The sequence below is a fragment of the Gorilla gorilla genome, chromosome 3, assembly GCF_029281585.2.
Source record: "Gorilla gorilla gorilla isolate KB3781 chromosome 3, NHGRI_mGorGor1-v2.1_pri, whole genome shotgun sequence".
In the NCBI taxonomy this organism is placed as follows: Eukaryota; Metazoa; Chordata; class Mammalia; order Primates; family Hominidae; genus Gorilla; species Gorilla gorilla.
Genome location: NC_073227.2, coordinates 111,112,518 through 111,129,254, shown reverse-complemented (window position 1 = coordinate 111,129,254; position 16,737 = coordinate 111,112,518). Strand labels below are relative to the sequence as shown.

At 35.2% G+C, this 16,737-nt stretch overlaps 1 protein-coding gene across 8 annotated transcripts in view; it reads right to left on the bottom strand.

Annotated features, from left to right (window-relative positions):
* CCSER1 (coiled-coil serine rich protein 1) overlaps window positions 1-16,737 on the bottom strand; it is a 1,457,637-nt gene that overhangs the window by 771,023 nt on the left and 669,877 nt on the right. For all 8 annotated transcript variants that reach the window (XM_004039129.4, XM_055385647.1, XM_055385645.2 and 5 more), the window contains exon 8: window positions 13,498-13,581. In XM_004039129.4, coding sequence (XP_004039177.3) covers window positions 13,498-13,581 — 84 coding nt within the window. The remainder of the gene's footprint in view (window positions 1-13,497; window positions 13,582-16,737) is intronic.

Genomic DNA, 16,737 nt, shown 5'->3' with positions numbered 1-16,737 from the left:
ATAAACCATTCTATCTAAAAAATCAGTTTTTTAAGAGAGGCTTCAAATTGTATTATTTCACTAAGATGTTTTTCTGGTGAAATGAAGAGAAGCAGATGATCTTAGCACTTCCTAAATTTTTGAAAAGTTTTCATGGTTTTGTTGAACATTGTTTCCTTAGTTTTTCTTTGTTTTCTAGAATATTTTAGATTAGAATCAATTTTAACTTTACCCTATCTTTTTACTTCTATAATTTCTCTTGACTACTTGTCTTTGGATCATTTCACAGCTCTGTTTTCCTCCACTTATTTTCTTGCTGTTATTTCTGGTGATACCCATTGTGTATTTAAGTTTCCTAGGTGACATCCCCACCTTCTTGTTCGGCATCTAGTGGTTCCTCCAGGAAATTATATACCTAAACTCACAGTCTTTCTTTCCCCTTTCATTTCTATCTTTCATCTATATAATTTAATAATGTGACATTGTCTTGCTTTATTCTCTAAAAGTTCTCCTAACAAATGTAAGAGCAAAAAAATGATATAAATTTTATTCATTCCTTCAAATATTTACTAATTGCCTGCTTTGTTAGATATTGAGGCTATAGGAGAACAAGGACCCTATCATTAAGGAGCCCACCAATGAGAGGGAAAAACAAGTAATGATAAAGCCACATTTGACAGTAAAAAGGGAACACACAGGAAAAACACTTAAGCTCAAGCTTCTAGTGGGGATTACAACTGGTAAAATCCTCCTTTTTATTCCTTACAGAAACTATAATAGTCCTAGAATAGCTCAAAGAGTTGTAAAGTGATATGAAACTAAATTTTTAAAAACAATCTCCAGCCCATTCATTCTTGTTTTATTCATCCACTGAGTAAAATATTTAATCAGAAGACATGATGAAATCATGCTGTTTGGATTTAGTGCTTCTCCTCACTTTTGACCATTCTCTCACTCTGTATTTGGCTGACTATGGGAGATTTCTTAGTGATATAAAATAGACTTATGGATAAGTATGTAGATATTGCATTCACACATGTTATAAAAATATAAAGATACATTTTAAGTCACTAGAAAAATTTGCTTTCTCAGGTGAAAGAGTTCAAAAAATGCAACTTCAAAATATGCCACTTTGGTATGCTAATTACTTCAAATTGAGAGCACTTGAGGTATGTTGGATATAGGCAGACATTTTCTCAGAGCTCCCCTTATCTGGCTAAAGACAGCTCCTCTGAAAGTAATACAGCTATTGCCAGTCCTCTCCCGGAGGGCTGCATCAGCCAGGGAAGATTAACTCTTATCACAGGAGAGGAAGACAAGAAGTCGGCACCACACACAGACCAACTTTGTCACAAACCACCATGTATTCTTCTGAGGGCCCATTCATTTTTCCCAAAACCATTTGCTCTCCTATAAATTGCCTACATCCCCTTCCCCCTCGGCTCTATAAACAGGGTATATAAGAATGATAAATCTCACTTGGTTTTAGGGTATTCAGTTGTCTTTCCTGCAATGTTCTGGTGCACATGATAAATTTGTATAACTATTCTCCTATTAATCTGCCCGTTGTCAGATTATTTAACGGATTCAATTATTAAACTCTCAGAGGGCAAAAGAAAATTCTTCCCTCCCCTACACAGCTTTTAGATAAGATACTCAAATTGTTCTCTTTTCATGTCTCTGATAATGCTGTCATGATTTTACAAGTAATAATGTGTTTAACTCAAATATAAAGAGTGTCCATGAAATAGGACATGATTACTAAAATGACATTAAATGTGTCTGTGATGCCCTATGCGCTTTTTGATGAAACCCACCATTCTCACTTCCAAGGCTGGAAGAAGTGGCTGTAGGTGATGCCTCTAAAATAAATTTTTCTGTTTTGTTATCATTACCCAGTGTAATGCCTGTATAGCATAGCTAAACTGCTACCCCACCTTGACTCTCCTAATTTGTAAGAACAGGATGTCTGTGGTCTGAAGTTCCCAACCTGACCAGACCAGTTGAAACCAGTGGTATCCAAGATGGCAGCTCACTTGACCTCTGAAGAAACTCTAACTTTATTGTAATCTAATTTCCATGCTAAATGAAAGTCCCATCAGTGCCATGACAGTTAATCATCATGACAATGACCAGAAGAAACCATAAAAGGAAGGCAGCACTCTGGTTCTGAGATTTTCTCTGCCTATTCCCAGAAACTGCATGGATATTCCTCCCCTTGCTTTTAATGCTCAACACCTTAATTCAAGTAGCCTTCTATCTGTGACTTTCCAGCTCTCAGGAGCTGAGAAGTTGACTTGTGAGCTGTGCTCCCACTTCTCAATTCCATGGCCATCAAATAAAGTCTGAATTGCTTGATGCTCATTTTCAGTTTCACATAATGGCTTTGTAACACTGAACGAGGAAAGACCCCCCACTTCTGGGGGACCGGCTTTGCCAGTAACACTATCACAAGAGTTTCTGCCCTGACCACCCAAGTCTGACTGCTACTACCAGATGAATGGTAACCAATTCATAAATAGTAGCTATTATTTTTATTTCGGTATTGATATGTAGCAAAAGTGAACTGTGTTATCCTATTTTATACCACTAATATGTTTGTAATCTCTCTGTAATTTATAAACCTGTTTGATGTAATAGGGAAAATAACATGTGCGTGGAGTCAGACAGATTTTCCTCTCAATCTTAACTGTCATGTATTATGCAGAATTAAACGAATCACATAATCCCCCTGAATTTTATTTAGTTTATTATGAATGAACTGGGAGTAGTAATACTTATTTCTCAATTGTATTATAAAAAGTAAAGGCAGTAATAAACCTAAAGCATTCACAGTACCTGTCAAAGGTTAGGAGCTCAGTAGCTAGTGGCTATTGTTATTAAAATTATGTAAGCCTATCTCCCTTTGCTTCCTTGAGGACAGATACCACTCTACTCCTTCATCATGTTAACACTTGCTCCAGTCAAAGTCCCCGGCTCAGACTGACTTTCAAATTTTTAAACATACTTTATTGTGAAGTAGAACATTACATGTTTATTTATATACATACTGTTAAATAAAGGAGGAGGCCATTGTTTTGGACTGAGCTTCTGTACTAGACTCCAAAAGACTGAACCAAAATGGAGTCATTCATGTTAAGATTCCACGTCACCAAACTCAAGGTGACTTATTTTTCTGGGCTTCCAAGAAATCATGTAGAGGTGATAGCCAAATCCCAAACAAGCTAGTTTTTATTGGGCATAATAAGGAAGTTTCCTCCACTTTAACTCTTACAAGGAAAGTGACATGAAGTAACCTGATGTTAAACAATCCACTTTTTGTATTAGCTTGTTTCCTTGTTCCTATTCAAAGTACCTTATAAAAAACAATTGTTGTGCTGAGTGCGGTGACTCACGCCTGTAATCCCAGCACTTTGGGAGGACGAGGCGGGTGGATCACGAGGTCAGGAGATTGAGACCATCTTAGCTAATATGGCGAAACCCCGTCTCTACTAAAAATACAAAAAACTCGGGAGGCTGAGGCAGGAGAATCGCTTGAACCTGGGAGGTGGAGGTTGCAGTGATCCGAGATTGCACCCCTACACTCCAGTCTGGTGACAGAGCGAGATTCCGTCTCAAAAAAAAAAAAAAAAAAAAAGCAACAACAAAAACAAAACAAACAAACAAAAAAACAATTGTTTTGCCATGCCCAGAGGAGGAACTTTTGTAAATCTTTATATGAGATGCCATCAATTCATAAATTGTTAATAAAAGCCAATTACATCTTTAAACTAAATTTTCTGTAATTTTGTTTTTGACGGCCCAGTTACACACAAAAAACACATATTTCCCCTTCTGCGTATTATTAATTTCCATGATAATTCAGGAACATGCGTTATATATTTTTTTCTAAGTCTTTGTCTATCATTATGTCCCACTGACTACTTAAATTGTTGCGTTTGTTAAATTACTCTAAGTACTGGAATCTTGATTAGTATAACAAAAGAAGTATAAAATAAAGAAGATAGTTTGTAAATTGTATGACATAGCTTATATAATAAATTTAAAATATCCAAAATATTCAACTATTTAACTTCACATATAAATTAATTTCAACTACATGCCTAATTTGATCACAATATGGTGGAATATTTTTAACTCAATTTATGCCTTAAAGGTAAAACACCTTCCTATTGGCATTTAAATCATAGAGCAATTATTTTCTTATATCCATGCTGCACTGCAATATAACAACCCTTTGTGATAAAGACTTTAACAAATATGTACTATCGCTACAGCAAATTCCATTGAATATTAAAGATTGTATCTTTTTGGCAGCTCTTCATCAGGGTACTGGAGTGTGTAAGAAACTGGAGGCAATCCCCATTATGTATCATACGATACTGTCACATTCACACTCTACATCTGTCTCACAGAGCTGACTAGGAGAGTAATTACTGCTGAGATAAGCCTTTTCTGGAATATATGCAATTAATTCTCCTGAAAAAAGAAGGAAAGTAGCCTGACACTTTAATAATGTTTAAGTATACCTAATCTATTACTTTTCTGTTCGTAATGTTTCCTAAATATGAAAAAGAAAGAGGATTTGAAAGTACTTACAGCTGTCCATTTCTATGTAAATCATCCATGGAGCTGTAATATTCTATTCTAAAATGACTAGCATGAAATAATACCATAAATTATAACAGAATGTAGAGCAAGTGGGGAATTACTTTTAAGATAAATTCATGATATGATTTTCATGCACAAAGAATGTTTCTCTTATCATGCAGGAATTATTCTGTTATTAAAGCATCAAGGGCATACCATTTTATTCAATTTGAATTCTGAAAGTATTTTAAAATCAAATCAAAATTACTCTTCTCTCTAGATTTCTGATAAAGTGCTAGTTAGCCATATGTATTTCTTAGTCTTTTATTTTTAGCTCACCCTTTTTATTATGCATAGTAACCTGATTACACATAATGATACACTTTCAGTTTTTCAACTGCCTTCAATTTTTTTCAAAAATCATCATTTCTACAAGTGCCTTTATTCAGTCCCATGTTTTGCTATTCAATTGTTAACAAATGAGCCAAGAACTTGCCTTACAGTTAATAAAGTAAATTACCTTTGAAAAGGTTGGAGAAACATGATTGTTTATATGCTAACTTACACTCAAGTAAGAATATAATTTTCAATATTTGCTTTGAGTGAGAACAAAGTAGGCTGAATAACACGAAAAGGGATATAAGTTTTTAAACATTTTTTTTTAATGAGGCCTGGCTTTCTTGAGTTCATATTTACATTACAGGAGGAAAAAGTGTTCAACTCAATGATGTATCTATTATAATGGATGCCTGAAAAGCTTATTTTTAACCATCCTCTTCTAAAAGAAAAACATAGGATTAAATAATATGGCAATAAATTAATATTAATAATGGCCAGAAAAGAAAGGAAGCTAGTTAAAACTTTTATTTAACTTTGTGTAAACTATATGTCAAAAAGTAAAAAGTAAATTTTAATAAATGTAATATTTGTTTATTAAAAAAAGAGTCTGCAAAAGATACAGTATAGGTAATTACTAAATCACGCTCTTGATGTAACATTTATTTTTTAATTGTGCTTTAATTTTAAAAGTAAAATTAACATTTTTAAATAAAAATAAAGTTCAGTTTTGAAGATATTATTAAAATTCAGTAAAATATTTAATTATGAACTAAAATGTCCAAACATCCCCCCCAAAATAGAGAGCTCACGGTTCACACACTATTCTTTTGTTTTGAATCTTAAATACAAATAAATACTCCAAATGGTTACTATTAACTGATATAATTTAAGTATCTCAAGTTCCATGTCTTTGTCTTTACAATAACTATGCTCTCATTGCTTATTTTGAAATCTATATTTGAATACATTAATAAGTAGTACCTCAAATTTTAGAAACACAAACAGTTTACAGCTAGTTGGAAGGTGCTGACTTAAGATCACAAACTTAACTCTCAAAATAAAAATGTGTGGTGGAATCGTTGAGTGTTTCAGCTCCATAACTGAAAGATCTCCCAGTTAAACTTCCATTTAAAAATGCATTGTTTATTAAAGGACAGGTAATTAAAAAATGTGATAATTGAATAAAATTTTAAAGTGTGTGGGGAAAAATGTGTGCGTGTGTGTGTATGTATGTGTGTGTGTGAAGTTTAAAACTTAATCATAACCTACATTTAGAATTCAGACCCACAAAAAAATCTTCTTAGGAAAGAGTCTCTCATTACCGACATGTTTTAAATTTTTGCCTCTGATAATAGTCATACATTATTCCTACAGTCAATGTATTCCCTTACTGCTTAAAAAGACGTGGTGGTGAAGGTAACTTAAATTTCACTAGCATTGAAAAGTATAGATGTTGTAATGTTAGTAAACAGAGGTAACTGTTAAATTTCACTAGCATTGAAAAGTATAGTTGTTGTAATGATAGTAAACAGAGGAAGATTATGAAGGAAAACATGATAAGTATTTTTTGTTTTGCTTTTTTGTTTAAATCATGTTATTAAGGGCTGTTATTTATTAAAGTGTTTATTTTACAGAGGGCTAATAAACTTACTTTTTCAGAAAATCTATTTTGTTTTTCCGGTGACCCATTTGAACTGGACTTTTAAATAGAAACTTTTTTTTTTTTTTTTTTTTTTTTTTGAGATGGAGTCTCACTCTGTCCCCCACGCTGGAGTGCAATGGCATGTTCTCAGCTCACTGCAACCTCCGCCTCCCAGGTTCAAACGATTCTCCTGTCTCAGCCTCGGGAGTAGCTGGGATTACAGGTGTCCGCCACAACGCCCAGCTAATGTTTTGTATTTTTAGTAGAGATGAGGTTTCACCATGTTGGCCATGCTGGTCTCAAACTCCTGACCTCGTGATTCGCCTGCCTTGGCCTCCCAACGTGCTGGGATTACAGGCGTGAGCCACCAGGCCCAGCCAAAACACATATGTTTTTACAGAAATAGACATAGAAAGCTGTATCTGATACATTTTACCCAGATCGGCTAGTGTCCAATGGGAAAATTCCGAATGGTAGAAACCCCAAAAGTTCAGAAATATAAACTGCTGACAACTTACATTTAGTAATGAGATTATCCATACAAATCTGTTTAACATTTTTGAAAGTGTATATGTAAATTGTCATCCAAGTTAAAACAGTAAATTCACAGCACCGTCTACTAACCTTAATTAGGACAATTAAATTCTTCTCTTCACGGTCATAGTACTAACTAAATTTATTATGTTTTCATTTGTAATTTAACTCTAACTTACTTAAAAAATATTTTGAATTAATTTATTAATCAATACCAAATATACTTTCTTCAATTTCTGATGTCGTATGGTACACACTCTTCATCCATAGTGTAAAACCATTTATAAGATTTTTGAAACCACTGATAAGATTAATAATCATTTACAAGAACATATCCATCCCCCCAAAACACAAGACTACACTTCACCATCAACATTTATGACAAATATCTCAAATTTATTTTAGTCACCTGAGGATAATATTTACAGTGCCCTTCAGTATCATATAAGCAATAAAATTACATGGCATTCTTCAACATAACCTTCACTAAATAGCTGAGGGAAAGACACTGAAACTTTCTCAGAAGTGAGAAAAATATTTCTCTGTTTTATATCATTAAGTGTAATAAATTAAACTTATGATGCAAATATTTAAAATACCTTTTATTATAATTAATTATGATTAAGTATGCATACGTTTAGCTATTATGTTTAGACTTTTGGTCTAAATCTATAGCTATGCTTTAAATATCTTAATAAATTAAATTAGTAAAATCCCTAAATCTTTCTGTTGGCTAAGAGTGATGTATTTCTAATATTCAAAAAGTCCAATATATTCTACAACATAAATAGAACCTATATTTTAAACTATATATCCAAACGTTTAATTATCAAAAAAGTCCTCCTTTTATTTTTGATTCTGAACGTTGGTTCTTTTCCATGCCCTCAATTAGCTAATATTCTCTCCAATCACCATGATGTGTAATAATTCTCACTGAGGTGTATGTCATAGCTTTTGTTCTCATTTCCCACCCTGTTTAATAGTTCGCAGTAGTTCTTAGCAATCATCTTGTTCAGTGTTTTGGTTTGTTTGCTTGATTTTGTTCTCAGCTGTGGTTTTTCATCAAATAAAATCTTAGGAGTATAATGATATGCATTAAATAAAAACTGCTTATTGATTGAAATGATAATGTAATAAGTAATGACATGCAAAAAACAATGAAATGAGGGCTACTATCATTAAGTGGGTGGGGAATGGAAATCCACAGGATCCCTCTGCTGCCCTTATTTCCCCCAACACACACTGATCACAGAATGAAAACCATTAAACACATTGAAATTCTTCATTTATTTTCCAAAGAAGTAGTCTGGTGTTTTTCTGATTATACAAGTAATATATTTGTTATTAAAAATGATACATTACCAAATTAAAGCAGAAATTGAACAGTCTAATTTCTCAAAGTTAAATACTATTAATTATTCTAGACTTTCTATACAATATATATTTTTCACATTGTGTTATACAATATGCTGTTCTAAAATCTGCTTTTCCCTCCACTTAATAATTTTATAAGCAACATAGCTATAAATATATATATAATATATAATACAGTTATATAAATATAAATATGCTATAATCTATCAAATTCACTATTGATAAATATGTAATATTTTTAATGTTATGGTCCTATGGTCTGAGTATGTCGCTCCAAATTCTGTCATTGAAAACTTAATCCCAAACAGTGTTGGGAAGTGCCACCTATGGAGAGATGTTTAGCTCGTGAAGTTTTCCATCTTATTTATATACTAAAGCTGCTATAAAACGGGCTTGCAGGAGCAGATTCATACTCTTCTGCCTTTCTATCATGTGAGGACAAGCATTCCTTCCCTCAGCTTTCAAGGCACCATCTTGGAAGCAGAGAGATGGGCCCTAACCTGCTAGCTCCTTGATCTTGAACTTAGCCTCTAGAACTGTGAGAAATATATTTCTGTTTTTATAAATTACCATAAATTATCCAGTCTGTGATATTTTGTTAGAACAGCACAAAACAGACCAAAACATACAGTGGTATTATTTGACAGTTGAAGAAACCAATGCCCAAATAGAGAAAAATACTTAAATCTGGTCACACAGGCAATTAAGATTAGAGGTAGGACAAGAAACTCATATCCCAATTTTCCATATCACCATATTGACTCACTCTTCTCCTCAAGTAAAGAAAGCTAAGGCCCCAGGAAGATGAAGAGAAGAAATTTTTCCTTTGCTCTATTTCTTATTTAATGCAGAGGAGATTTTGTTCTATTATAGAACAGTTGGGAGTAGATGTTCCATGCTGTGAACTAGTTTCCTCTCTGTTTACCATACTACAAACTTCTGGCTACAGAATGTATGTCTCGTTTTCTCCAATTAGTTGCCCTAGCACATAATCCCAGGACACTGTAATATTCTAACATTTAATATCCCTTTGGACATAATAAAACAATTACAAGTGATTATTTTTATCTCGATCTGTTGAAAACAGTAAATCTCACCAAGGTAAGTAATGCATAAATATTTCAGGGATAATAAGTCTTGACTTTTAAAAATTGTTCCTAAGAGTACAAACAGCTTATTGTTTTCTTTTTAAAAAGAAGGAATAGATTGGAAGTGTGGCTATAAAATACAAAAATACGTTCACATTAGAAATGCAATTAATAATCTGAATAGTTTACCCAAACAATATCAATACATAATCCTAAATCAAAATTATTATTTTCAGTTTCTTAGTGTATTTATGCTTTGTGAAATCTACCCACCCAGCAATAAAAAAGAATTAAGCCAATGTAATAATGTTGAAATCATATGGTAGAAAAGAATAATTTTTGAAACATGCATTTAATGCTGGAAAAAAATACATAGTAGAACTCTCTAATTTTCCACAACTGAACTTGCTAATATTAAACAGTCATGAGCACAAAGAGTATGTGCTATGTACTGAATTGTTCCCCCTGCTCCACAATTCATGTATGGAAGCCCTGACTCCCGGCGTTATAATATTTGGAGATAGGACCTTTGGGAGATGATGGGAGTTTTGATGAGGCCATGAGGTGGGGTCCTTATGATAGGATTAGTGTCTTTAGAAGAAGAGACATCAGAGGGCTTACATGATCTCTCTTTCTCCCTCTTCTCTCTCTCTCCCTATGTGCATGCACCAAGGAAAGACCATGTGAGCACATACCGAAAAGATGGCCATCTGCAAGCCAGGAAGACAGCCCTCACCACAGTCCCAACACTCTGGCACCGGATCTCAGACTTCTATCCTCCAGAAATCTGACAAATAAACTTTAGTTGTTTAAGCCACCCCATCTATGGCATTTTGTTTTGGTAGCCTTAGCAGATAAATATAGTGTACAAACAGTTACATATTTAATAGCCCAAGGAAAGGTGCATCTCTTGTGCTGGAGTTTTTTGTTTTTTTCCTGGGTATCTATAAATAGATGTGTTTTCTATAACATACCATTTCATTGGGGACTACACATTTAATCTAATATCCCTATAGCAGTGGTTCTCACCTGGAGGCAATTTTGCCCCCATGGGACATTTGGCAATGTGTAGAGGTGCTCCTGGCATCTAGAGGAGAGAGGCTAGGGATGCTGCTAAATGTCCTACAATTCATAGCACAGACACAACAAAATGCCACCAGCACTACTGTTGAGAAACCATACCCTAAAAACAAACGGCTAAAACACTTACATTTAAATGACTAAAAAACTTGTTATGGCCCAGAGTGGTGGCTCACATCTGTAATCCCAGCACTTTGGGAAACCGAGGTGGGCAGATAATTTGAGGTAAAGGAGTTCAAGACCAGCCTAGCCAACATGGTGAAACCTCGTCTCTACTAAAAATACAAAAATTAGCCGGGCACTGTGGCGTGTGCCTGTGGTCCCAGCTTCTTGGGAGGCTGAGGCAAGAGAATCGCTTGAACCCAGGAGGTGGAGGTTGCACAGTGAGCTGAGATCATGCCACTGCACTCCAGCCTGGTGACAGAGCAAGATTCTATCTTAAAAAAAAAAAGAAAAGAAAAACATTTCTTTTTTTCTAGACCCATTCTGTCCCTAACTTTTTACAACTCTTCCCACTATTGATGAGGCTAACTAAAAAATATAAATAATCAAAAAATTTAAAACTTTCTTAATAACTAATTGGGAATAAAGCCTTTCTTGGTACAATTACATCTAATTTCATTCTACAGTGTACATGTAGATACAACTGCTTGTGATAATAACAGTGGTCAAGAAATCAGAAACCCATGAGAAAGAATAGAAAACTGAATCAGTTCTAAATTATTAAAGATTATGAACCTGTAGTATATAGTAGGGTATAACTCAACTGGTTTCTAAAATTTTTTGAAATTTTCAATGTAAGTAAAGCATAAGTGTAAAATTTAACCTCCACCATAACAAAATGCCACAAGTTATTTATTACCAGGACCAGAAACAGGAGGACCAAAATTTTCCATGGATGCAAGGGGTTTGTATTGGCCTACATGGTTGGCATTTCTTATCCATGCTCCAAATCCAGTTTGAATGACAATTTTTTTTCCAACCATGTTTCCTCTAAGTAAAATTCTTGAATCACCAATTACATACTTCCCCCTTAGCTTCAGTCCTTTTTAATTAATAAAATAAACTATATTTTTAAAAGTTAACATTTTTCCTGTTTATTCAAGATGATTATGGAAACTACAATAGCACAAAATTAAAATGCTGCTTGATTGTTCCCTGAGAAATTTTAGAAACTAAGTAGCCAATTTGAGTAATTCAAGTATAAAGAAAAGACAAAAAAATATTTAGGACTTTTTTAGATGGAGGTGTACTAAATTTTTTAAATTATAACTATGTAGTACTGTCTTTGAAAGTAATCATTTTCTTTTTCATTTAATTCAGCAAATGAAGGTCCGATTTCTTGTATATGAATGTTTTAAAACTGATCATAACTAATGCTGAGAAAAAAAGAATACTCTTTTCTGAGTTAATTACCCAAATTCAAAATAAGCACTCTCTGACAAAGTAATAAATACTCTGCTATGTTAAAACAGATTATTTTAACCATTATGCAATAAATGTCTATATGTGATATTTAGTCAATTCAAAGATATTTTTGTATGCAACGTAAAAAAGCATTATTAGATAATATGCACCTAGAGGGCTATATTTAAATAAAGAAATGTTTACATTATGTAATATATAAAATTGACACTACAATACGTTACTTACAGTTTTATAAAAGGTTATTTCGGTAATGTAACACATGTTCCTTTTGTCTGTGATACTATTCTTATCCTAAGTACTAGTTTATAAGTCTTCTAAAGCCACAGTAACATGTTAATGGGACCAAGGATCAGCATCAATCCAATCCTAGAACACTGTTTAAATAAAGGTCAAGTTTCAGGGAAAACATTGTCAGTTGTGAAGAGTCTATAAATTATGCTCTGAATTTCTCCAATATCTCACTAATATGTTAGGAGTCCTCAGAAGTTCGATGGTCTATAAAGTCTGTTTTGTAATTTATTGTGTTCAATAATTACATAATACACTATTGTGAGTCTGAAATAATCATTAAAAATACGTTGAGAAGGATTTGTTTCTTGATCTTGATAATGAGTCAGGGTCTCTTATTGCATGGTTATTTCTTTAATCTATTGTTAGTGTAAAAATGAATGATGAATTAAAAATATCTCTTCTTATTTCTTTCTATTTAATTATTGTTTTAGAGTACTATCTTTTAAAATTTATATCAAGTGCACACTTTATTGCAAAATACTGTTAATATTCATAGATAAATAGAAAACACATACTTAGAAAAAATAATGCCCACTGCTCTGTCTGCTATCTACCAAATGTATTTTTATATTATGAAAGTGTAATTCCTTACTTTCTTTCATGATATTACATTAAAAACCATACTCTAAAACCTGAACCACATACACTTCATATTTTTGTATAATTTTTACATAATTTGGGAACTATATAATAAATTAACAAGAAGTCTCATTAGGTTAATGTATTTTTGATGGCTTTATAAAAGTAAAATGTAAACTCTGGTTTTGTTTGCTACATCAAGTATTTTGCCTTATATTATAGATCTGTATCTTTAGGTATAGCTTTATGGAGTTAAATCATGCACTTTACAAAAACAATGTGGCCTAAGCCTTCAAGATTTCTGATAGATACAACCGAAATATTTAATCCTGGTTCAGTGATATGTTTCTGGAATCATATACATTTCCACATATATTATAAAACATCCTTTCTATTCTTCAGCTTGTCAAAGATCTATAGTTTTCATGACAGAATTATAAAAACTGATCATTGGATTGAACCACTGGAAGGATTTACAAATAACTAATGCCATTGGTGTTAATAAATAAGGGTGTGGAACAAATAACCTTGAAAGTAAAGAACACTCGTGGGCCAAGCATTGTTGTCACTTACCAGCTCTTCCTGAAGTTGGGAAATGAGTTCATCCTTCTCTTTCAGCTGCAGCTTGAGCATCGAGCATTCATCTTTCATTATATCCTATAAAAACATCAAAGAGACAGCATAATAGGCTTAGCCCTTTTACTTTGCTCTTGACAAGGAAAGTCAGCTTCACACAGTGGGAGATAATTGCATCTGACTAATGAAACTCAAATTCCCTCTATAGTATGATATTTTTCATAATATATTCTTAGTTACAAAAAATAAGTTAATGTATCCAAAAAATGCTTTTATGCTACACATAATCATGTAGACACACACACACACACACACACACACACACATACATCCACAAACACATATGTTTTTGCTTAGTTTTTTGTTTTGTTTTTGGTATTCCTCTATCAATTTATTTGCCTATGACAGAAACCAGGAAACCTTCCTAAATTATTCCCTCTCATGTTTGTGCATACATAGTAAGTAGAACAGAAATAAGTCTACATTTAAAAAGATGCTGATATGGCTTGGCTCAGTGTCCCCACCCAAATCTCATCGTGAATTGTAATCCCCACATGTGGAGGGAGGGACCTGGTGGGAGGTGATTGGATCATGGGGGTGGTTTCTCCCATGATATTCTCATGATAGTGAGAAAGTTCTCATGAGATCTGATGGTTTAAAAGTGGCAGTTTTCCCTGAGCACTCTCTGACTCCTGCCACCTTGGGAGGACATGCCTTACTTCCCATTAGCCTTCCACCATGATTGTAAGTTTCCTGAGGCTTCCCCAGCCATGAGAAACTGTGAATCAATTAAACCTTTTTCCTGTATAAATTACCCAGTCTTAGATCATTCTTTATTGCAATGTGAAAATGGGTAATACAGAAAATTGGTGATTGGAGTGGGGCACTGCTATAAAGATAAACTGAAAATGTGGAAGCACCTTTGAAACTGGGTAATGGGCAGAGGTTGGAACAGTTTGGAGGGCTCAGAAGACAGGAAGATGTGAGAAAGTTTGGAGCTTCCTAGAAACTAAAATGGTTTTGATTAAAATGTTATGGTGATTTGGCCAACAAAGTCCAGGCTGAGGTAGTCTCAAATGAAGATAAGGAACTTATTGGGAACTGGAGTAAAGGTCACTATTGCTATGCTTTAGCAAAGAGCCTGGTGCCATTTTGCCACTGCCCTACAGATCTGTGAAACTTTGAACTAGAGAGACATGATTTAAGGTACCTGGTGGAAGAAATTTCGAAGCAGCAAAGCATTCAAGAGGTGACCTGGCTGATTCCCAATGCATTCAGTCATATGCATTGAAAAACAGATTATTGGAAACAGGTACTTTTATTTAAAAGAGAAGCAGAGCATAAAAGTTTGAAAAATTTGCAGCCTGACCATGAGGTAGAAAAGAAAAACCCATTTTCTGGGGAAAAATTCAAGATGACTGCAGAAAATTGCATAAGTAATGAAGAGCCAAATGTTATAGCCAAGACAATGGGGAAAATGTCTCCAGGTCATTTCAGAGATCTTCACCGCAGCCTCCCATCATCGTACAGGAGCCTCTCCCAACAAGGGAAGCAGCCTTTCCCATTACAGGCCAGGAGGCTTAGGAGAGAAAAATGGTTTTGTGGGCTGTGTCCAGGGCCCTGCTGCTCTGCGTAGCCTTGGGCCATGGCAGCCTGCATCCCAGCTGCTCTAGCTCCAGCCATGGCTAATAGGGGCCAACGTACAGCCCAGGTCTTTCTTCAGAGGGTACAAGCCCCAAGCATTGGTGGCTTACATGTGGTGTTGGGCCTGCGGGCACACAGAGGATAAGAGTTGAGGTTTGGGAACCTCTGCCTAGATTTCAGAGAATGTATGGAAATGCCTGGATGTTCAGGCAGAAGTCTGCTGCTGGGGTAGAGCCCTTATGGAGAACCTCTGCTAGGGCAGTGCAGGAGGGACATGTGGGGTTGGAGCCACCCACACAGAATCCCCACTGGGGCACTGCTTAGGGGAACTGTGAGAAGAGGGTCACTGTCCTCCAGACCCCAGCATCATAGATCCACCAACAGCTTGCACCATGTGCCTGGAAAAGCCACAGGCACTGTATTAGTCCATTTTCATGCTGCTGATAAAGACATACCTGAGAATGGAAAGAAAAAGAGGTTTAATTGGACTTATAGTTTCACATGGATGGGGAGGCCTCAGAATCATGGCAGGAGGTGAAAGATACTACTTACATGGCAGTGGCAAGAGAAAATGAGGAAGAAGCAAAAGTGGAAACCCCTGATGAACCCATCAGATCTGTGAGACTTATGCACAATCATGAGAATAGCATAGGAAAGAACAGCCCCCATGATTCAATTACCTCCCCCGGGGTTCCTCCCATAACATGTGGGAATTCTGGGAGATACAATTCAAGTTGAGATTTGGGTGGGGACACAGCCAAACTATATCAGGCACTCACCACCTGGCTGTGAAAGGAGCCGCAGGGGATATACCCCACAGAGCCACAGGGGTGGAGCTGCCCAAGGCCATGGGAGTCCATCCCTTGCATCGGCATTCCCTGGATGTAAGACACAGAGTCAAAGGAGATTTTGGAACTTTAAGATTTAATGACTGGCCCACCAGGTTTCAAAATTGCATGAGGCCTGTGGCCCTTTTGTTTTGGCCAATTCCTTTCATTTGGAATAAGAACATTTACCCATTGCCTGTACCTCCATTGTAGCTTGGAAGTAAGTAACTTGCTTTTGATTTTACAGGCTCATAGATGAAAGAGATTTGCCTTGTCTCAGATGAGACTTTGGACTTGGACTTTTGAGTTAATGCTGTAATGAGTTAGACTTTGGGGAACTGTTGTGAAGGCAAGATTGGTTTTCAAATGTGACAAGAATGTGAGATTTGGGAGGGGCCAGGGACAGAATGAAATGGTTTGTCTCTGTGATCCCACCCAAATCTCATCTTAAATTGTAATTCCCATGTGTCACAGGAGAGACCTGGTGAGAGGTGATTGGATCATGGGGGGTGGTTTCCCCTATGCTGTTCTGGTCATAGTGAGGGAGTTCTCATGAGATCTGATGGCTTAAAAGTGGCAGTTTCCCTTAAGCTCTCTCTCTCTCCTGCTGCTTTGTGAAGAAGTACCTGGCTTCCCCTCAGCCTTCCGCCATGATTTTAAGTTTCCTTAGGCCTCCCCAGCCACACAGAATTGTGAGTCAATTAAATCTCTTTGTTTTATATATTACCCAGTCTCAGGTTGTTCTTTATAGTGGTGTGAAAATGGA